Genomic DNA, 21,998 nt, shown 5'->3' with positions numbered 1-21,998 from the left:
AGGTTGTCCTGATTCTATTAGCTATTACCTTAGTAAATACCTTATATGTAACAGACAGTAAGTTAATTGGTCTGTAATTTTTAGGGTCCTAGAGTACCCTTTCTTATGAATGAGGATCATGTTTGCAGTCTCCAATGGTTCCGGTACCATCGATGACATCAGGCACTGCGTATACAGGGTGGCCAGCTTTTCTAACACAATATCTCCCCCGTCCTTTAGCAAATCTGTAGTTATCTGATCCTCTCCACCTGATTTCCCCCTTTTCATAGTTTCTAATGCTTTCTTGACCTAGTCCTTCGTCACTGGTGGAACGTCTGAATATTTTTCCCTGCCGCCCATCTCGTTACGGTCCTGACTCCTTTGGCTGCTGTAGAGATCTGTATAGAACTCCTCGGCTACTTTGACTATATTGTCCATATTCGTGATGACGTTGCCCTCCTTGTCCTTTATCGCATACATGTGGTTTTTACCTATGCCCAATTTCTTCTTTACCGCTTTAAGGCTTCCCCCGTTCTTTACAGCATGCTCAATTTTCTCAATGTTATACTTCCTTATATCGGCCACCTTGCGCTTATTGATTAGCTTTGATATCTCGGCCTCTCTGGTCTGTTGGATTGGAAGCTTTCATATTTTAGCGTTTCTTAACTAAATCTTTCGTCTCCTTGGACAGCTTACCGGTATCCTCTCTAACTATCCTACCGCCTACTCCTACCGCACATTCAGTATTGATATCTCTGAAATTATTGTTCATTGCTTCTAGGGTAATGTCGCCATCCTCGTTTAGAGCTGAATATCTATTCTGTAGCGAGCTCCTGAACTCTTCTGTTCTCCCCCTCACCGCTAATTCGTTTATGGGTTTCTTTCTTACTAATTTGTTGCGTTCCTTCTTCAGATTTAGGCTAATTCGGGACCTCACCATCCTGTGGTCAATGCATAGCACTTTCCCGATTACCTCTACATCTTGAATAATGGTGGGGGTTGAACACATTATGAAGTCGATTTCATTTTTAGTCTCCCTGTTAGGACTTTTTCATTTCCATTTCCGGTTCTTCCGTTTGCTGAAGAAGGTATTCATGATTCGTAAGTTATTGCGCTCTGCAAACTCAACTAGTAGCTCCCCCCTGCTATTCCTGGAACCAATGCCATAGTCACCTACTGCCTTGTCTCCTGCCTGCTTTTTCCCTACCTTGGCATTGAAGTCGCCCATTAGTACTGTATACTGCGTCTTTACTTTTCGCATTGCCGATTCTACATCTTCGTAGAAGCTTTCAACTGCCTGGTCATGATAACTACATGTAGGTGCATAGGCCTGTACAATCTTCAGTTTATATCGCTTATTAAGCCTAATAACGATGCCTGCCACCCTCTTATTATTACTATAGAATTAATTTATATTGCCCGCTGTATACTTATTGACAACGAAACCTACTCCTAGTTCTCGCCTCTCCGGCAAACCTCGATAACACAGTACACGTCCATCCTTCAGTACAGTATATGCCTCAATCGACCTCCTAACCTCACTAAGCCCTATGATATCCCATTTCATACCCTCTAGTTCCTCTAACAGCACTGCTAGACTAGTTTCACTAGCTAGGGTTGTAGCGTTAAACGCTGCCAGGATCAGTTTCCAATGGCGGCCTGTCCAGCGGAGCCAGGTATTCTTAGCACCCCCTGCTGCGTCACAGGCCTGACCGCAGCCGTGGTCAGTTGTTCCGCAGCCGCTGGTTACTGAGGGCCGGGGTTTTATGGATCTTATCATAGGAGGTTGCGGCCAATTACTGCACCAGGGTGGCCAACTACTGTTCTGGGGAGAGAGTGCGTTGCCGGAGGTGTTCACCGGCATCTGCAGGGCGCGCCCCAAACCTGTTTATGGCAATTCCATCGACACGCGGATTTTTTTTAAATCCGGTGGAGAATTGCGCGGCACTGGGATTTCAACCCCGGTCCTCTTGCATGCGAGGCGGGTGTTTTACCGCTACGCCACCGCTGCACTAAATTTGTTTACAGGAACTAAAACGCACTGTATCTGTAACGCTTAGCAGCGGACTCCTGAAGCACACTTAAATGAGTAAGATGGGAGTAATGAATAAAGCCTTTATTCGAATGAAGGTATGGCTCTCGGCCACTGTTTGAGTAATTAGGGAGTTAGGAAAGATTGGAGTGTAGCTTCATTACGGTTATTCAATCTGTGCCTCGTTGCTTGTCATGGTGCCGATCTGAGCGCTGTAAGTCGTCCTCTCTCACACTACTCAAAGCCGGCCGCTCTCACTGCCATACGTGGCGATGGAATGTTGAAGTTCGGCGCTTGATAGAATTTGATCTTTTAGGGTGGGCATGTCGTCGAGTGGAATATGCATAATTTTATTTCTGCCTCCTGAAAACGATGCACATTGCCATATAAGATGTTTTAGGTCCGCTGTACACTGTTGCTGACTGTGGGTTTTTATGTTTTGTTTGAGTGTTTTGTGTCTGCCGAGACACTACTTGCCAAGTATGGGTTGTGCCTAGGCTTTATTTTTTATTACTTTGCTGATAAATAGATAAATGATTTTATTGAAAGGAAAGGCAGAAAGGTTAGCGGGAGTGATTAAAAACTGGACTGCTATTCTACTGGGGAAGGGGAAGGGGAGAAGAAAGACGATCATTATGGGTGACGGTGTGGAAGAAGGAATATGAAAAAATGTTCACTCACCGCAGCTCGCATAAGAAGTGCGCCTCGAATTCGATGGCGCGCAAAAAAACGGCAAAGAGTCCGAACTTCCTGGACACCCTTCCTCTTGTCCTGCCAAGAGGCCATAATTCCCCAACAGTGACCTCTGGTCGAAAGGCTTCAAAGAAACCGCTAACACACATCTTTCACGCGCATACACTAGGCACACCAACAATATATAGTCCACAGTCTTGGGGATGCCACAAGTTAAATATTTCAGATCGTCCACCTGTCCAATTCTATGCAAATTCCTGCGCGGAAATGGAACTTTAAATTCAGGGTATGTAACCTGCATGCATGTTGGCGCGGAATTACCGGGGAACATAAAGTTTCAAGGTTCGATCGAGCCTTCTTAAGCGAACGTGTCGGGCGTCTGGCTGTGCCCACTAAGCTGCCGTAGCCTTCTTCATACAATTCATTAGAAGACACGTCGTATCCGCTCTTCAAAATGCCACAGTTGTGGGAGGCCATTCCTGAGGGCACTGTTTGCTTCAACATCTGCCTGTTCATTTCCATGGAGCCCGCAGTGGAGAGGGATTCATTGAAACATTATCCTGTGATCTTAGTCGGTCAGATATATGGAGCTCCATAATCTTATGTGCTAGAAACTGGCAGGCAGTGTTTCGTAAGAAATCGTACAAAATTTACAATGCTATCTTTGAATCCCTGCATATACATAATTTTGAGGTGGTTCCCTACATATTTTGCGAATAGATTCCCGAATGACTACAAGTTCAGCCGCGGTTGACGTGGAAGCATGTCCCGAAACAAAATATAGATTCATTTTCTCAGCGGGTATGACCACAGCTGCTGCGAATATAATTAGGGTACTATGACCAGATATGCGCCAGAGTAAGTTGCTTCAGGCCACCAAGTGGCATCAATGATTTCTTCACTATGACTGAAACACGAAGGTGCACTAAAGATTTATCTATCACTAATGGTGGTTTTGCTGGCCGATATAGAAGGGCATATCCTGCTGGTACTGGCGACTGTTGGCAGCGCAGAGCACTTCTAGAAGTGCAGTCCGGCCGCTTGTCAATGATCTTGCTCAGTGGGAGGAAGGTGTCGTGTCGGTGCTCGTAAATATACGCGAAGTTGTTCGTGTGACAAGGATATGGATATTGGGCGAGCATGCGCCTCTTCAATTGTGCCTTTGTTAGAAATGCATCTGGGCAGTCCAAGGCTTATTTTCAGTGCGCCTGCACTTTCACGCACTCTGAAGTCCAAAAACAGGAAATGCTCCTATTAGAGAGTACTAGGAGACTGTACCGGATGCAGCCAACAGAGTCTCGTAAAGCCTTTAGTAAACAGCGCTCAGTCTGACCCAATTTGCTGCCAGCTCGAAATGAAGAATAAGGCAATATTTAATAGCCTTTTCTTCACCATAAAAATATGTTTCGACCATGATAGTATGTGCTCAATATTTACTCACAAGCATCTGAGATTTGAGACGTACGTTATCACAACCCCATGAAGTGTGATCAGGTAATGGCTAATACATTTTGCCGTAAACGTAATTACTGCATACCTTTCTGTCGCAAAAAGCAAGCCTTGAAGCCACAGGCACTTCGATGTTGATGATACAGCTTGTTGCAATCGCGCACGTAGTTGTGGGCGCGTCGAACCACAAGCCCGGATGCAGACAACCTCAGGATATGCACTGATGTGGAAATTAGTTGGCGATTCACTCACCAAACCAATTAGCGCAACGTTAAATAAAAAGGGGGAAAACAGCTGGAGATGATGAGAAAGCTATTGATTTGTTGAAGAACAGGGGGGATATCGTGCTAGAAAAACTGGCCACCTTGTATACGGAGTGCCTTGTCTCATCGAAGCTACCGGAACCATTGAAGAACTCAAACATTGTCCTCATTCATAAGAAAGAGGATGCTAAGGACCCTAAAAATTACAGACCAATCAGTTAACTGTCTACTACATATGAGGTATTTACCAAGGTTCTCGCTAATAGGATCAGGATAATCTTAGACTGAAATCAAGCAAAGGATCAAGCATGTTTTTGGAAACGGTACTCTACTATCGATCATATCCATACCATCAACCAGGTGACAGAAAAAATGCTGGGGATATAACCAGCCCTTATACATAGCATTCATTGAATACAAAAAAGCATTTGACTCAGTAGAAACCTCGGCGGTGATGTAGGTATTGCGAAATCAATCAATCAATCAATCACTCAAACAATTTATTCCAGTTTTCTTTACAAGGAAATTGAGGACGGCAAGAAAAAAGCAGTCATTAGGACGGCTTGACAAGCCTCGCCACCCCTACTAGGAGGCAGTTTTGTAGCGATTGAAAGGGCGAGATTCATAAACACTTGTTGTAACACACGGAAGATACGAAAGGTAGTACACGCATACACTCAAGATTATCTTGGTGCAAAGAAGGGGAAAAAAAGAAACACAGTGGTTACATAACATTACAATTCGAAACATATTTGCTCAAGTAAAGTTAATCAATTTATTCAAACTATGTGTCCCGAATAGCAGCGGAAGATATACTCTGCAACCGGTCATAAAACGGTGTGTTCAAGTATTTGAGGAGCATATATTTTAGTGTGGAAAGACCGTACTTTGTTCTGCATCGCGGTAAAGAGTAGCTAGGCCCTTTTCTTGTCGTATACGGTGTTTTGTGTCGTGTAAGTACCACCCTGTTAGAACAGCATCTGTTTTTATCGGTCGTTGCTTTTTTAGAAGATGCAAAGCTGTAGTCAAACATTTTGTTTATCGGTATTATTTTGTATTATAGGTAGATCGGACTTGTATGTTCGTCATATGGCACGTTGGCAATTACGCGAAGTACACTTTTCTGCAAAATTAGGATTTTTTTAGTATTTGATGCTGTAGTTTTTCCCCAAACAAGGAAGCAGTACAATGCATAGGAATAAAAGAACGCGTAGAAAAGGTGCAGCTTTTTCTTGGCAGGAAGAATATTCTTATTCCGTGCAATAATCCCGATATACTTAGAAAGAGCTGTGTAGAGTTTGCTCACATGGGCATCCCAGGACATAGTGGCTGTAAACACGACACCAAATAAGGTAAATATTTGTACATACTCAATAGGAGTGTTAGCTAAATAGAGGATTGGCGCATTGATTATGTGTTGCCCTTTTGCATGGAATAATAAAGCCTTAGGTTTTTCCTTGTTTATTTTTAACGAGTGTAGCGACGACCAGTCTGATAATGACGTCAAATCTCCATTTGCGATGTAGGTTAGTTCTTTAATGTCCGGCGAGGAGAAGAGCAAGTCTGTGTCATCTGCATATATGACGTATATAACTAAATTGCTTATGTTGAATATGTCATTGATATAAATGTTGAATAAAAGAGGTCCCGGCAGGCTACCCTGGGGCACTAAATCTCTGATTGGAACCATATCAGAAGGGAACTGATTTACAAGCACATACTGTTAGCGAGCGCTGAAATATGATTCAATGAGACAGAGGGCGTGCCCGCGTATATCATAATGATCCAGTTTATTAAACATAGTTTCATGGTTAAGCATATCAAAAGCTTTTGTAGAATCAACAAAGATACCCAAGGTCAGAAGCTGAGGTTCGAAGTTTTTAATATGTATTCTTTTTGATCCAGCAATGCATGCTCAGGTGTTCTTTGTATTGTGAATCCATATTGGCAGTTGGCAATTACGGAGTGCTTCAATAAAAGTTGTTGTAACGTCGGTAGATTATTCGCTCTAACCCTGTGCAAAACACTGGAAGTGTAAATATTTTTCTGTAATTTACGAGATTATGTTTATCGCCTTTTTTATACAAAACCACGACTTTAGTTATTTGCATGGCAGCCGAAAAATGTGTGTTTAGCGCAGCATTGTATATATGAGTGAGACAAGGGACTATCAAGTGTAGTACGTATTTTACAGTTTTACTTTGAATATTGCAGGAGTATAGACTGGACGTGTTCTTTAAGCTTTTAATTGCCGAATAAACCTCACCTTCACCTGCTATTTCCAAAAACATTGATTCGCCTAGTCTGTCGCCCATATACCGAAAAATTCCTGGGTTGGTTATTCCGATTTAGAAGGATGTTTAGCCGTTTCCAGTTTTCGTTAGGGATATGAGAGAGGTGTGTATTAAACAAACCATTATAATAAGCGGTAAGAGATCATCTAACTTCATAGTGTAAGCGGTCCCGGAGGGATTTATAACTGGCTAAGACATCTGGAGCTTTACTTTTTATGAAAGTTGCGAACAACTTATGTTTCTTTCTTACCAATCGTAATAGGAGAGGAGTCATTCATGGTTTTCGTGCCTGTTTTGAGGAAATTATCTTAACAATAGGAAAACAACCATTATAGATTGGAAGAAAGAGCTGAATGAATTGCTCATATGCATCATCGGGTGCTGTGTTTTGGAAAACAGGATTCCAATTTACAAGTGAAATTCGGTTGTTGAATTCGTCGAGGCGGCTTTTTGAAAAGAGCTGCCAACAGACACTCACAGCAGGCTTAGGGGGGTAGACGAGCCCTACGTGAAAGTGGTGAAAGATATCTATAGTGGCTGCACAGCAACCATAGTTTTGCATAAAGAAAGCAACAATATTCCCAGAAAAAAAGGTGTTAGGCAAGAAGACACAATCTCCCCAGTACTATTCACAGCTTGCTTATAGGAAGTATTCAGAGATTTGGAATGGGAGCACTTAGGGATAAGGGTAGATGGAGAATACATCACTAATCTGCGATTCGCTGATGGCATTGCCTTGCTAAGCAACTCGGGGGATGAACTGCAAATTATAATCGGTGACCTAGACAGGAAAAGTAGAAGGGTAGGCTTGAAAATCAATATGCAGAAGAATAAGGTAATGTTCAACAGCCTCGGAAAGGAACAGAAGTTTACGTTAGGTAGCGAAGCATTGGAAATAGTATGCGAATACGTCTACTTAAGACAGGTAGTAACTGCAGATCCGGACCATGAAAAGGAAATAACAAGAAGAATAAGATTCGGATGGAGCGCACTTGACAAGCACTCGCAGATTATCCCCAGCAGCTTACCGGTATCGCTCAAGAGGAAAGTATAGAACAGTTGCATCTTGCCTGTAGTCAGCTATGAGGCTCAAACGTGGAGGCTAACTAATGTTGGGTTCTACTTAAGTTGAGATATCGCAGAGGGTATATCACGAAAAATGGTAGGGGTAACATTAAGAGATAGGAAGCGTGCACAGTGAGTCAGAGAAATAACTTAAGTTACTGACTTTCTAGTGGAAACCAAGGAGAAGAAATGTAGGACATGTAGTGCGAAATGTAGGACATGAAGAAGAAGGCAATGTAGTGCGAAGAGAGAATAACCGATGGTCGCTTAGGGTAACAAACTGGATTCCAAGGCAAGGAAAGCGTAGCAGGGGGCGGCAGAACTTTAGGTGGGCGGATGAGATGAAGTACCGATATACCGGTGGAGAAACTTCTCGCACGATCTAGGAGTGCAGACTGGCGTCCAGGCTAGAACTTCATCACTGGGTGAGAAGGAGGTAGTGTGGTGGTAGTGGTCATAGCGGAGCTTTAGGTTTTGCTGGGCGGCTCTAGTGTTGCTTCAAGTATTTTTCTGGCAATGGGCCATACGTATAGAAAACTGGTCACCCAATGATGCAGATGAGGAAGCAGGAGAAGAGAAGGTGGATTCAAATGAGTTGTTAGTTGAAAGCCTAAACTAAGAAGAAAGGGCTGTAGCCAAGGTGCATTGAACGGCTGAATTATAGACATAGCTAACGAAAGGCAAAATGGTGTCCCAGTTCTTACGCTCAGGACTGAAGTACAAGGGCATCATGTCGGACAGGGTGAGGTGAAAGCGCTCGATGAGGCCATTTGTCTGAGGATGACAACTAGAAGAGGTCTTGTAGATGGTGTTGGCAGCGCGGAGTACTTCCACCAGAATGCGGGAAATAAATGTCTTCCCACGATCACCAATCAAGATTATGGGAAGCAGCACGGCGAAAGACGATCGCCTTCCGCAAAGAATCGGCAACTTCAAAAGCGGCACTAGAGAAAAGAGGGGCTATTTCACCATACCGCAGCAGATGGTGGGTACAACCCATCGATGACCGGCGGGCGTGAGACGTCAGTTCAGTTCAGTCGTTCAGTCGTGTCCGACTCTTGGTGACCCTATTGACCATGTCACGCCACGCTTTCCGGTCTCTCACTATCTTCCTAACATCACATAACTTCATCTGCAGTGCCTCGAGGATGCCATCTAACCATCGCGTTCGCTGCCTACCCCTTCTCCGGCGACCCTCAACCTTTCCCAACATCAAATATTTCTCCAGCGACTCCTCTCTTCTCATCAGATGACCAAAGTAGCTGAGCTTTAACTTTAGAATTTGACCCTCCAATGAACAGTCAGGGTTTATGGTCGACAATATTGACTGATTTGATCTTCTGGCAGTCCAAGGAACTCTCAAGTCTTCGCCAGCACTACAATTCAAACACGTCAATTCTTCGGCGGTCAGCCTTTTTCACAGTCCAACTCTCGCATCCATACATCACAACTGGAAAGACCATAGCACGAGTTATACGGATCTTAGTTGGCAGACTAATGTCTCTGCTCTTTACTAGGCGGTCAAGGCTAACTATTGCTCTCTTTCCCAGAAGCAGGCGTCTCCTAATTTCATGGCTGCAGTCTCCTTCCGAGGTAATCTTGGAGCCCAAGAAAAGAAAATCTGTCACAGCTTCCACTTCTTGTCCCTTGATGCTCCAGGACTTGATAGGGCAAGACGCCATGATCTTTGTCTTTTTAATGTTCAGTTTAAGCCCAAACTTCTCACCCTCTTCTTGTACGCGCATCAGAAGTCTCTTGAGTTCCGCTTCACTTTCTGTCATTAAAGTGGTATCATCCGCATATCTAAGGTTGTTGATAGATTTTCCAGCAATCTTCACTCCAGCTGAAGACTCGTCCAGACCGGCTTTCCTCATGACGCCTCTGCTTATAGGTTAAATACACAGGGCGACAGTGTGCAGCCTTGCCTCACTCCTTTCTCAATCGGAAACCAATCAGCAAGACCATGCCCAGTTCTGACTGTGGTCTCTTGCCCTTCATACAGGTTCCTGAGGAAACAGATGAGGTGAATTGGAACTCCCATCTCTTGGAGAGCTTGCCACAATCTGCTGTGATCTACGCAGTCAAACGCTTTCGCATAATCAATAAAGCAGAAGTAGACGGGTTTCTGGAACTCTCTTGCTTTTTCCATGATCCAGCGAAGGTTGGCAACTTGGTCTCTAGTTCCTCTGCCCTTGCGAAACCCAGCATGCACGTCCGGAAGCTCCCGATCCACATACTGCTGCAGCCTACCTTGGAGGATTTTCAACATCACCTTGCTAGCATGCGAAATAAGCGCGATCGTGCGGTAGTTGGAACAATCTTTGGCACTGCCTTTCTTTGGAATGGGGATGTAAACTGACCTCCTCCAATCCTGTGGCCACTGCAGGGTTGTCCAAATCTTCTGATATAATGTATGCAGAATGCTAACAGCGTCATGGTTGATGTTTTGAAGCAACTCAGCTGGAATGCCATCAATTCCGCTGGATTTGTTCTTAACAAGGCTGGCTAAGGCCCATTCAACTTCACTCTTCAGTATGTCCGGCTCGAGATCAGTGATCACAACCGTCTTATGTTGGGTTTGCACATTCGGGTCCTTCTTGTACAGTTCTTCTGTGTATTCCTGCCACCTCTTTATCTCTGCGGCTTCAGTGAGGTCCTTGCCTTGTTTGTCCTTTATCACGCCCAGCTTAGCACAGAAGCTTCCTTTGATATCTTTGATTGTCTTATACAGAGCTCTTGTGTTCCTTAATTGGCTGTTGTCCTCAACTGCTTGGCACGTATGTTCAGGAAGGCATTGTTATCTCTCCTTGCTATTTTCTGAAAATCCCCATTGAGAACCTTGTATCTTTCTCTTTCCCCCATAACTTTTGCCATCCTCCTTTCCTCAGCTATTTGCAAAGCCTCTTCAGATAACCAGATTGCTTTCTTGCCCTTCTTTTGCTTTGAAACTACGTTAGTAGCAACTTCTTGTATTATATCGCGAACATCAGTCCACATCTCTTCGGGCTCTTTGTCTTCTAGATCTAATTCTTGAAATCGATTCCTCACTTCACATCATATTCTAATGGAAGTTGATCCAGATTATACTTGTAAGGCCTTCTAGTTTTCTGCGTTTTCCTCAATCGAAGCTTAATCTTGGCAACAAGAAGCTGATGATCGGTGCCACAATCGGCCCCAGGCCTTGTTTTTACTGCTTGTATAGCGCTTCTCCAGCTCTGCCGGCAAATAATATAATCGATCTGATTCCTGTACAGACCGTCCGGTGAAGTCCATGTGTACAGGCGCCTCTTGTGCTGTTGAAAATGAGTATTCGCTTTGGTCAGGTTGTTTTCTTGACAAAACTCTACTAGCCTCTGCCCAGCTTCATTTGGCTCACCAAGACCGAACTTGCCTGTAATTCCGGATATTTCTTCACTCCCTACCTTAGCATTCCAGTCTCCTATGAGAAAAACGACGTCTGATGATGGGGTGCGGTCTAAAAGGCATTGTAGGTCCGCATGAAATCTCTCAACGTCAGCTTCTTCAGCAGTAGTGGTCGGTGCATAGACTTCGATAACTGTTATGTTGAAAGGGTGACCTTGGATCCGAAGTGAAGTCATTCGGTCGTTTTTGGGGTTGTACCTTAGCACTGCTTTGCCCATTCTTCTGTTTACTATGAGAGCGACCCCATTCCTTCTCTTGGATTCGTGCCCACAATAAAAGACATAATGGTCGCCGGAGTTAAATTCTCCCATTCCGGTCCACTTGAGCTCAGTGATACCCATTATATCAATGTTCAATCTGTCGATTTCTCGCTTGACGATATCCAGTTTACCTTGCGTCATAGATCTTACATTCCATGTTGCTATGTGATACATCTCCTTGCAACATCGGAATTTCCGGTCGCTTCCCGACACATCCACAACTGAGCGTCCTTTTGGCTTTAGCCCAGCCGCTTCATTCGTCCTGGAGCTACTAGGAATCACCCTTTGTTCATCCCCAGTAACATGTGGGACGCCTTCCAACCTGGGGGGCTCATGTTCCGGCGCCATATCATTAATGGTATTGTGACTGGCCATAGGGTTTTCTTGGCAGGAAATACTGGAGTGGGTTGCCATTACATTCTCCAGTGAATCACATTTTGTCAGAACTCTCTGCCGTGACCTGTCTATCTTGGGTGGCCCTACACAGCAGAGCTCACGACTTCATCGAGCTTCGCAAGCCCCTCCGCCAAGACAAGGCAGAAAACACCCCGGATCTGTACTGCAGCACTGGAGTTGGTTGGAGTAGAAGACAGCGGGCAAAGAGAAAGCGCGTGTGCGTCGGGGTGTTTTCTGTCGGATCCATGAAGACGTAGTGGCCATATAAGTCCGTGGCGACCGAATTGAAAGACGCGGATGGCCAAGAAAGAGTTTGCAATGGCCCGGCAGAAAGAGATGTTGACCGCTTACGATTCTGGCAAGGCGCACATGATGATATGCATTTTGCGACGCCGGTGAAAGTCCGGCCCTAACTCAGCCACTTTTTACATGGTCGCGCGTCTTGTTTGGCCTAACTTGCCGGCAGTGACATCCTCTTGGTAACACTAGATGATGGAAAGAGCAACACAACGGGAACCCATCAGTGACCAGTCGTGTATTATATAGAGCGGTAAGGCGTTCCGTGAAAGCGTTCCGTGTTGAATCCGGAAAAGGAGGAGCTGACGACGCAGGCGAAGGTTGGATGCTGGTGATTGACCGCGAAGTCGAGCAATACTTGTGCTGCAATAAGGATCAGCCTGCTGCAATGCTGGGAAGTTAGTGCTTAGGGTCAGCGGAGAGACGTCGATGGGTGCAACATCTAGACAATTACCAGAAGGCTGACGTGAGGGGCAGAGGTACTGCAGCACTGGAGTTGGTTGGAGTAGAAGACAGCGGGCAAAGAGAAAGCGCGTGTGCGTCGGGGTGTTTTCTGCCGGATTTTTATGTGATAGTGAAGGTATACGCTTGTAAATGTAGCACCTAGCAGCCGAGCCGACCTGATAAGTTCTTTAACGAAGACAGCCAAAAGAGCGCATGATAATCGAATACGATTGTGAAGTGGCAGCCATACAAATAGGGTCAAAATTTTTGGACACAACAAAAAAGCAAGACATTCTTGTTCTCTAATGTGGTAGTCACGCTCAGCTGCTGTGGGAGAACGGCTAGCGTATGCCACAACCTGCTATTCAGACGCAGCGTTGCTTTGCAAAAGAACGACACCGATGCCTTGTCCGCTATCATCAGTATGAAGAATGGTGGGAGCTGTTTCATCAAAATGTCGAAGCACAGGAGTTGAAGTGAATTCTTGCTTTAGAGATCGGAAGGCCTCTTCACATTCATTTGACCATAAGAAAAGCGCGTCACACTTCAGGAAGTTGTGGGAAGGGGCCGCAACAGAAGCAGTTTCGGATAAATCGTCGGAAGTAAGACGCCTACCCGAGAAAACTGCGGAGTTCTTTCTGGCGTTTGGGCTGAGTAAAATTATTTAAAAGCTGCAATTTTGGCGGGATCGGGCTGTTCCTCACCTTGCTAACGTCATGGGCAAGGTCTTTTTTGATTTTTCTGGCGAAGTGGCACATTTTGGTTGAGCTTGAGACCGGCTCGTGTCCGATATGTGAGAACTCATGTGACATGGTGCAAGTGCTGGGCGAAGTCCGACAAAAAGATGATAGTATCGTCTAGATAACACAAGCACGTATTCCATTTCACTCCTCGATGCACTGTGCCGATCATGCGCTCGAAGGTGGCTGGAGCATTACACAAGCCAAAAAGCATGACATTAAAATCATAAAGACCATAGGGAGTAGTAAATGCAGTCTTGTCCTTGCCGGATTCATGCATGGGGAATTTGCCAATAATGCGAGCGCAAGTCGATACTCGACAAATGCTCACCTCTTTGAAGGGAGTCCAGTCATCATTGATGCGTGGCAGCGGGCAAACATCGTTGCTGGTTATCTTGGTAGGACATGGTAATCCACGCTGTAGCACGCAGAACCATCCTTTGTCTTGACGAGAACAGCAGGGGCCCATGGCCTGCTCTCGATGGCCGGATGATGTTTCGCGCGAGCATGTCGACAACTTGGTCCTCAATGATTTTGCGATTTTGCGTTCTGATGACGAAACGCGTAATGGGCGGCGACGAACCATGTTTTGATCTGAGTCTCTATGAGGTGGGAAGTGACACAAGTGTGACCTAACGCCGAGGTACACACATCAAAAGATTCTTTGTGCTTCAAAAGGACTGCAAGGAACGCCGCTCACTCATCAGAAGTTAGGTTGGTGCTGATGGTTGCCGCGAGTGATGAGGAAAGTCGCTGACGTAGAGCATCAAATGATTGAAAGCATAGGAGAGCGTGGTGAAGGGAAGATGTTCTCCTTCAAAATAAAGTGGCACCAGTATCGATGAGGGATTTAACGTATACTGCATCGATCAGTACTTTCAGCATGTTAGGCGGGTGTCTGGGACGAATTCCAGAGTACATTTGTGAAGCAGCTTTTCCCATAAAAATGGCCTATATTAGTTTTCCGTGCTAGGAAGGAAGGATTGGGAGAACGGTCTCGGGGGAAACGTCGGTGTAAAGGGGATGGGGAGCTGTCAGGTAGATGAGAGGGTTGGGAAATATCAAGGGTATCCTGCGTCGAAAGAGAATGACGGAAGGAAGCGGAGTATGGCATCGTAGAAGTTTCAGACTGGTGCAGGTGGACACTCTCAAATGGAGCATAACACCGCTGTTAGTTTTGATGGCGCCTGCGACAGATGCGGGAGATGTGACCGCGTATTCCGCAGTAATAGCAGACTGGACGGAAAGGACGCCAGGATTCTCGATAACGGGGCGCTTGAGAGTACGGGGCTACTCAACCACATGACCACACATAGGAGCAGAATAAGGGAAATGGACTAGATGAATTGGGTTCGAAGCAATTTCACCGTACGTGGGGGAGCGGCAGGCGGTAGTCGGTGTAGCTGATGCCACAGCGCTGGCGAAAGCGGCCAGTTTGTCCCTGACGACGATGCGCAAATCTGAAGTAGCTGGCGGGATGTTCGAGCTTCCAGGATCTAAGCCTGCTTCACACCAGAGCTCCTCTCCATTAACGGCACGGATAATGGAGCGGAGGTTGCCGTCAACGAAAACGCCGTCATTTATGTTGTCTTGCTGCAGGCGCCACCACTGAAGTTCGTCCTGGCATTGGCAGGTAGTGATGATGTCTAACACAGTAGTGGGGTTCTGAATCAGCAAGGCGGTAAAAGTGACGGTTCCTATGTCCTTAAGATATGGCGGAAGCGTTCAGATTCTGTCAGAGAAGCATCGAGTTTCGGCGAAGGGCTAAAACGTCCTCTATACACTATGCGTAGAACTCACCAAGCTTCTGAACACGTGTGGTAAGCTTCCTCTTAGCCAGCTCAGATCCACCAGATGGCGTGCCGAAACGTTTTCAGAGCTCCTGAAAGAATGTTGACCAGTCATAGATGTGGTTCTTGTGATTTGGAAACCATGTTTGTGCGACGTCAGTTAAATAGAAGATGGCGTTCAGTAGCTTGTGGTAGTCATTGCAGCGGTTAAACGTACTCACTCTGGTTTAATTATTAAGCCACTCTTCGATATCGTCGCCGCGAAGGTCGGCAAGGAGCTGGGGATCCCGCTGGCGGCTGGTGACGGTCCAGGTAAAGGTGGCCACAACTGTGGGTGCAGATGCCGGGAGCGAGTGGGCTCAGTTGCGCTCGTGCATACCGAAGTGGCGTAGAGCAAGCGAAGGCCGGAATGGAGCTCTAGGGCGAACAGTAAACGGTCTAAAGCGAGAGGCTTGGGATACTAAGGGCACCTCCGCCACTTGTGAGCCACTGCTCGAACAAACGTCTTTATTCCAGCCCAAATCTGGGACTCTGCGCGTGATCTTCCGAACACCAGTGAATGGCGACGATGCTGCGTATGTACAGGTGAAAGAGGTGACAATTCTGGCACCGTGCTCACAATATCTAATATGACAGCCGCTACTTGCTGACGGTAACGCTTTTCGTTTTCTACTTTCGCCAGAAGGTCAATGACGCTGTCGATGGAAGAGCGTATTCAACGAAATCCAGTCACCATACTAAGACAAAAATCATTACTTTCTAGAAGGACCATTCGTTCCATAACCTTTCCAACGCAGCTTGCGATGAAAACTGGCCGTTATTAAGTAAGACCGAGCGGGGGCTTTCCAGGCTTAAAATAAGCAACCAGGTGAATAATATTCCAGTGTCCAGGAACAGTACTAGAAGCCAATATCATTGAAGTAATTAAATAGCGCAGTTCGACCGTGCTTGTTTAGGTTTGAAAAAGTCGAATAAGTAACCCCGTCATGACCAGGCAAAGATGAATGCTAGAAGACACAGGAGCGGCATCTAATTCAGGTATTTAAAAGAACAACTCGTATTGATCATTCAGCGAAGGTGGCACAAAAACCACTGAAATCAGTGAATGTGTTTGGTTTGTGCCCACAACCTTTTTACAGAAATCCTCGCTACGCCAACTTCATTGCGGCGTTGATGAAGGGCTAAGGCACGAAATGGGTGCCTTTCATGTGGAGGGGAGCGCATGCGGAGGGCAGCCAGGTAGGCGACAAAGGCTTACGGTGATCCAGTGATGAGCAGAACTGTCTCCAACGTTGTCGTCCTAACCTCTCCAAGGGACGCAAAACTTGTCGTTTTGCTCGGTGAGAGAGTACGAGATCGTACGCGAATTTCGTTCTCCTGTACTTTCTTTCAGGCTCCCCGACGCACTGCGCGTCGATGCTAGACACTGATGTAGGCAAACAAATATAGCGAGTGCTCTCACTGATAGGTGACGCAACCGGGCCCTCTATTTGAAATGATGACTGAAGGTACATGCAGGAAGTCTCCACAGATGCCCTCAAAGCGGGAAAATCTGTGTGCTGCACTCAAGATGAAGTGGTAGGCGCAAACTACTCGATGCGTAGGTACATGTGTATGGGAACACTCCCATGTGTTCCCACATCAATGCACCAAGAAACAGATGGCTGGAGGCTCCTGCAAACAAACGCCACATACAAGCAGCTGCTGCGGGTTATTCAATGTAGAAACGTCGGTCAGCAATCGGCCAGGGCTCTTCCTCGATTGCTCATTGTGGTACTACCGGGCTGAGGGTAGCGAGAAATAAAATCACACAAAATATTATGAGTAGCAGCACAACACTGGATATTTGAAAATAGATATGATTGGTCAATACCATCTCTTGGTGAGATATAAGCGCGAATTACAGAAATGGTTTGCCCTTTCAGGGTAATGACAAACAAACATAGTGATACGTTCTGTGGAGCTATAGAGCATGGCGGACATGCGCAATGTCTTGGCGTACACACCAACACTTTCCTTGTTTCATCTGCTTTTAAAGACCATAGCAGGACATAACCTGAAAGGCGGAAAGCAGATGGCATGTTGGGCTCACAGACCACAATCACAAAAAAAGCGATACTTCTGTACCCGCTGTCGGAAGTAACTCAGACGACCACGCAGACCTCGAGCATTCCATTGCATCACTACACTGCGGTGCATGCGCATCGTCCTAGAGGTGGCGTCAGTTTGTTGCGCCATTGTGAAATATTACTATACCGCCAAGAGCGGCTCAAATGCGTCCAAAATTGAACAGCAAACATTGCTGTTCGCGTGTTGATGCTAGAGAGCAGCACCCGCATTAAACGAACAAGTTGTTTCATCATCCCTGTCATCTGCTGGCTGTCCGGGTTGTCGGTATTGTCAGCACGTGCGGTCACCAAACTAGGATGAGGCATGGCGATGGCAGGCCCCTCAACATCGGAGGAGGCAGATAGTACAACAGCTTCTGACTGATTCTTTGCATTAGCTTTTGACATTGCAGCCGGAGTATTCTTAGCGGTGTTTTTTGATTCCCTATGTCGGGCGTCGGGAACGGTACTTGCGGCGACAAATAGGCACAGCCGCTTCTTGATGAGTAGAGTTATCTCTCGCCATCTTCTTTAGTGTGCATCTTCCGTTTCAAATTGTTGGACATTACTTAGCCGTCGCTTAATGCGCACCCGAGCAGTTGGCACGCTTGACAGCATCCATGTGGCATGTGTCATGAGGATGCGTACCGCCGCATCGACGGCAGGATAACTCGTTTCGAGAAACAGCACTCACTTGTCCGATCTTATTGCATTTGTGGGAGTTAACAGGCCTTGGGTCATAAATCCCTACTTGATGTCTCACATAGGCCACTTTAACGCGGGATGGGAGGGATTCAGTTTCAAAGACTAATTATACGCACTTCGAGCGGCCGAAACGATGAGCATTCACAATGCGCGCCGTAGATTTGATCAACGTGCAGAGATCGTTTTCAGTTATATCAGAGTCAACATCCGTGATTACGCCTGTAGTTGTCTTTTTCCAATGAGCAAGAAAGGAGCGGGCCGACACGTTGACAAGCGCACCATTTCCTTTCAGCTTGTCCACTGCAGCCTGGGATTTGAGATCTACGCTGAGGATATTCTTCCAGGGATTAATTTTGACCTCGTAACTTCACCGCGAGCCAGCTGATAGAAAAACTGGTCTAGGTGCTGTCTATTTATAGCGTTCAAATTGGCCGTCGGCGTTATTGGTAAGAAGGCCACGGAAAACATTCCTTGTTTGTCAGCATTCTTTGATGAATTACTAGTTGATGATGTTCTACGCGGCTTCCGTTTCAGATGGCGCCACAGAACAGGCATATAGCTGCTATCGGAGTCAATCCTCCGTAACTGTGGATTAAACCACCGAATCTGAAAGCTCCACGTCCACGACGTTGAGGCGACGCGTCGAGTATGCCGCAACCTGCTCGATGGCGGTGGATGGGCGCAGGGGTCATGCGCCCGTCATCCTGAACGATTACGAGATCACAAATATCCTATACAGATTAAAAATCTAGAAAAGTGGAAGAGCGCTAGCTTGAGACATTCAGAAACCTCCACTTTGTTGAGAAATATCTCTTTGGTCGAATGAGCCCTTTCGTGTTTTCAATCACCTTCTTATAACCTGAGCCTGCTGTCGTGTTTTATTTTGGTGCGTACTTAGTGCATCATCGCTCTGTCAGGGTAGCCTTTAGTGAGCATTGTTCCGTAGGGATTTAAATCTATCGGGTTTGGGCATGCAGTTGGGGCGCGGGGCGTTGTACCTGTCAGCAAGCCCACCCACCCGCGCAGCGGCCGTGTGGGCGGCTGCGTTTCCCCCGCCCGTATCTGTGTGTCCCTGTGTCCACATAATTTGAAAATGTTTTTCAACTACCAAGGTGGCAGTAAAAAGGAGAGAAAAATGTGCCGTAGTGGAGGACTGCGGACCACTGCACTAAGACGACTTTCGCGCTCATCCTACTTTCGTGGTCCGAAGTGCCCATACAATGTTTTCAGTTTGACACTATATATGAGGACGTATACATTTCCAAAGAAAAGGAATTAACCAGAAAATATTTCACAAGGTGCACTCATGAATATCAGTGGCATATCTGCAAAATTTGCACACTGTATTCAGCCAGAAACACATGGCTTAGCTCAAATATGTGATATCTTTAGCGATGTTATACTTACTTCATTCTAGCCTTTATTGCGGGCACATTCGTGTTGTATTTTTAATTGTTATTGGTAATTTTATTTTAGACTACCCTTGGTGCAGCGAATAATTTTTTTATAAGCGAATATTTGCTATTTTTGTTATTTGCACTGTGAGAGCGCGAAATGCCATGACGTTTGACACATGACTATGAATTCAGACCTATTTTCAAAACTCACCATTCGGCATGAAGAATGAAGGGAAGTAGCAGGGCAAACCAGAGGGGCAGAAATATTTTCATACTGCATTCAATCATTGTGAGAGAAAAGAAAAATTACTTCAATCCCTAATATCAGGTACACCAAAGCTATTGACAAAGCACGACACTAATTATTACTGCATTAGTTGCTTAGATCCTTCTGCTGTTGGGAATTGAAGCTGAAGCTGTAATGCTAACTTTATTCGAAACTATTCAACCAATTAAATATCTACAAGTTCTATCATATAAACAAGTTTTCTATACTGTTGCCCATGCAGACAAGAGTAGAGAATCGACGGTCATCTTTGTCTCCTATCATTTCATTTATCACAGAAGCAACCTTTTCCACTAAAAAAGGCACGTTATGTTGGTTTAGAATGTGTACTAGTTTAAAAAAATTATATTCGGGCTGACGAATTCGCTTTGTTTATAAAGCGATATCCTGTCACAGTAATAAGACTCCTGAAAAGTAGAACGCTGGACACTGTTTTCTTATTGTTTAAACACCTGAGCGTTCACAGCTATCTCTATCTGTTGTAATCCCACAGGTCAGCTCACCATCTATTTAAAATTTTGCACTATCAGAAAGGATGCCGTAAAGCACAAGAAGCGAATGAAAATTTATTCTAGCTGCCACTTATTGCGGTATATGGGGGTAAATATTTTGGTTTCACATTGATGAATAAATCGTGTCGACGCACCACACCACATCGTTTCAGTATAGCCTGAACTCATACTTACAAATGGTATTGCCACGTCTGGATGTAGAATTTAACATTGAATAGGAAATCAATGAAACAATCTGGACGCGCTTCCGCCTGGCTTGTAGTGCTCACTAAAGGAGTTTGTCTTAATCAGTATTTAGTACATGTCCAGCTGCCCGACTTTGGGCTTAACAATGGACTTATTCCTAGCATTTAAAGTTATTCCTAGCATTTCTAGAGGCGATGTAAAAAATGTGATAGAGTGATTAGGTTTAGCTGCAGGTTTCAATACTACTAAGACTTGTATCCTGCGGATGGGAAAGAAACATATCGACACGGCTTTGCCTGAAAATGAGGAGAAACTCACATGGCTGGCTTGTCGCTTCTTGCACTTCGTTTAGCGCAGCAAATTTTCACGAGCTTAAATAATGGCTTTTGCCGACTCCTGTAATTTATGGCTTGTGAAGAATCATTGTAGGACGAAAATGTGACAGCCTAAAGTCCCAACTGTTTCACATTCTGGCATGCATTTTTTATATCGATTGACTGCAGGGCCTGGCAGGATTGCCATTTAGTAGATACTAAATGGAGCCTGAAACCAACATAAAGAATGAACAATAGCGATCACATTTCACCATAGCCGGCAATCTGCAGCCAAACACAACAGAAGCGAGATTTCAAGTATCGTTTCTTTATGAATGAGCAGCATATAAGACCTTTTTCAATCGCAACAACAAACCGCAAAGAGCACGATGTTTGGCTCTTCTGCTTTTCCGTCAAGTAGTGAGTTTGTTACGAATAACGGCCAAATTTTAGCTGCCCCTGAACCTTTTAAGTAGTGCAAAAACACTGCTTGGAATGATTTCACACATACTTGCTTCTCGATTTCCCAACCAAAAATGGCAAGCGAAAGAGATGAAACCACTCTGAACGCTGCGCAGAGAACGATTGTGTCTAAATTTTGATGTAAAAGAGAATATTTGACGTAACATGCCGGTGAGTGAAGGTTCTCATACGAGCAAGTAGCGTGCCAGAGATGAGAAAGCAAAATCACTTTTACACTGGGTTAACTGTTGCTCAGGCCGCCATCCTCCAGTCCTTTCGAAACGTCACCCGTAATAAGTAAATCTTCCCGTGCTTGGCTTTATCGTGATCAATGCAGTGGTATAAGCGCCACAACCTCAATCTTTGTTCTTATCATCTTTCAATATTTAGCGAGTTTATATTTTGTAATATGGGTATAGATTTTCTTCTTAGACGGGATCACATTTGCAATTAGACTTCATTGCGTTTCGCGAACATACAAGACTCCAGCAGTTGGGAAGATCCGAGAGTTCCTTGAAATTAAGACGAGGCTTACCTCATTCATATTCCGACTTCACTTCAATAACTGGTGCAGAGTTATTGATATTTATGCCGAGGTCTATAAGTCTTCCCATATTGGTGCCCACACCTTTTGGAATACACATTATTGCAGAAGTAAAAAAAACAACTGCTACAAGCCACAGTTCTTCGGATAAATTGAACAATTATTGTAGAGCGATATCTATTTCTCTCAGCAGTCCCTGCAACATGCCCTAGCCGCAGACCCTTTGATGTTCTGCTTTACGCGAAAGGTGAGGGGGCCAAAAATGGGATGCAAAGACAACAGAGGCAAGAAACAAATTTCTCGCTGCTCATCGGCAGGCGTACAGCAGTTATATGAGCGTGGTGCGTGCACATCCGCTC

General features: G+C 45.3%; 1 protein-coding gene across 2 annotated transcripts in view; it reads right to left on the bottom strand.

Moving 5' to 3' along the window:
* Nucleotides 1-20,784, bottom strand: part of LOC146177004 (uncharacterized) — a 39,668-nt gene extending 18,884 nt beyond the window's left edge. The window contains exons 1-2 of one of the 2 annotated variants that reach the window (XM_084581067.1): nucleotides 20,638-20,784; nucleotides 19,547-19,609 (exon numbers count right to left, since the gene is read on the bottom strand). In XM_084581067.1, the coding sequence (XP_084437193.1) occupies nucleotides 19,547-19,608 (62 nt within the window). In that variant the 5' untranslated portion in view covers nucleotide 19,609; nucleotides 20,638-20,784. The remainder of the gene's footprint in view (nucleotides 1-19,546; nucleotides 19,610-20,637) is intronic. The other variant, XM_084581066.1, reaches the window with a different exon arrangement.
* Nucleotides 20,785-21,998: the final 1,214 nt, after the last annotated feature.

Source organism: Amblyomma maculatum, chromosome 10 (assembly GCF_055883805.1).
Source record: "Amblyomma maculatum isolate TAMU_Amacu chromosome 10, ASM5588380v1, whole genome shotgun sequence".
Lineage (NCBI taxonomy): Eukaryota > Metazoa > Arthropoda > Arachnida > Ixodida > Ixodidae > Amblyomma > Amblyomma maculatum.
The sequence above is the reverse complement of the archived record's forward strand: the minus strand, read 5'-3'. Positions and strand labels throughout refer to the sequence as shown.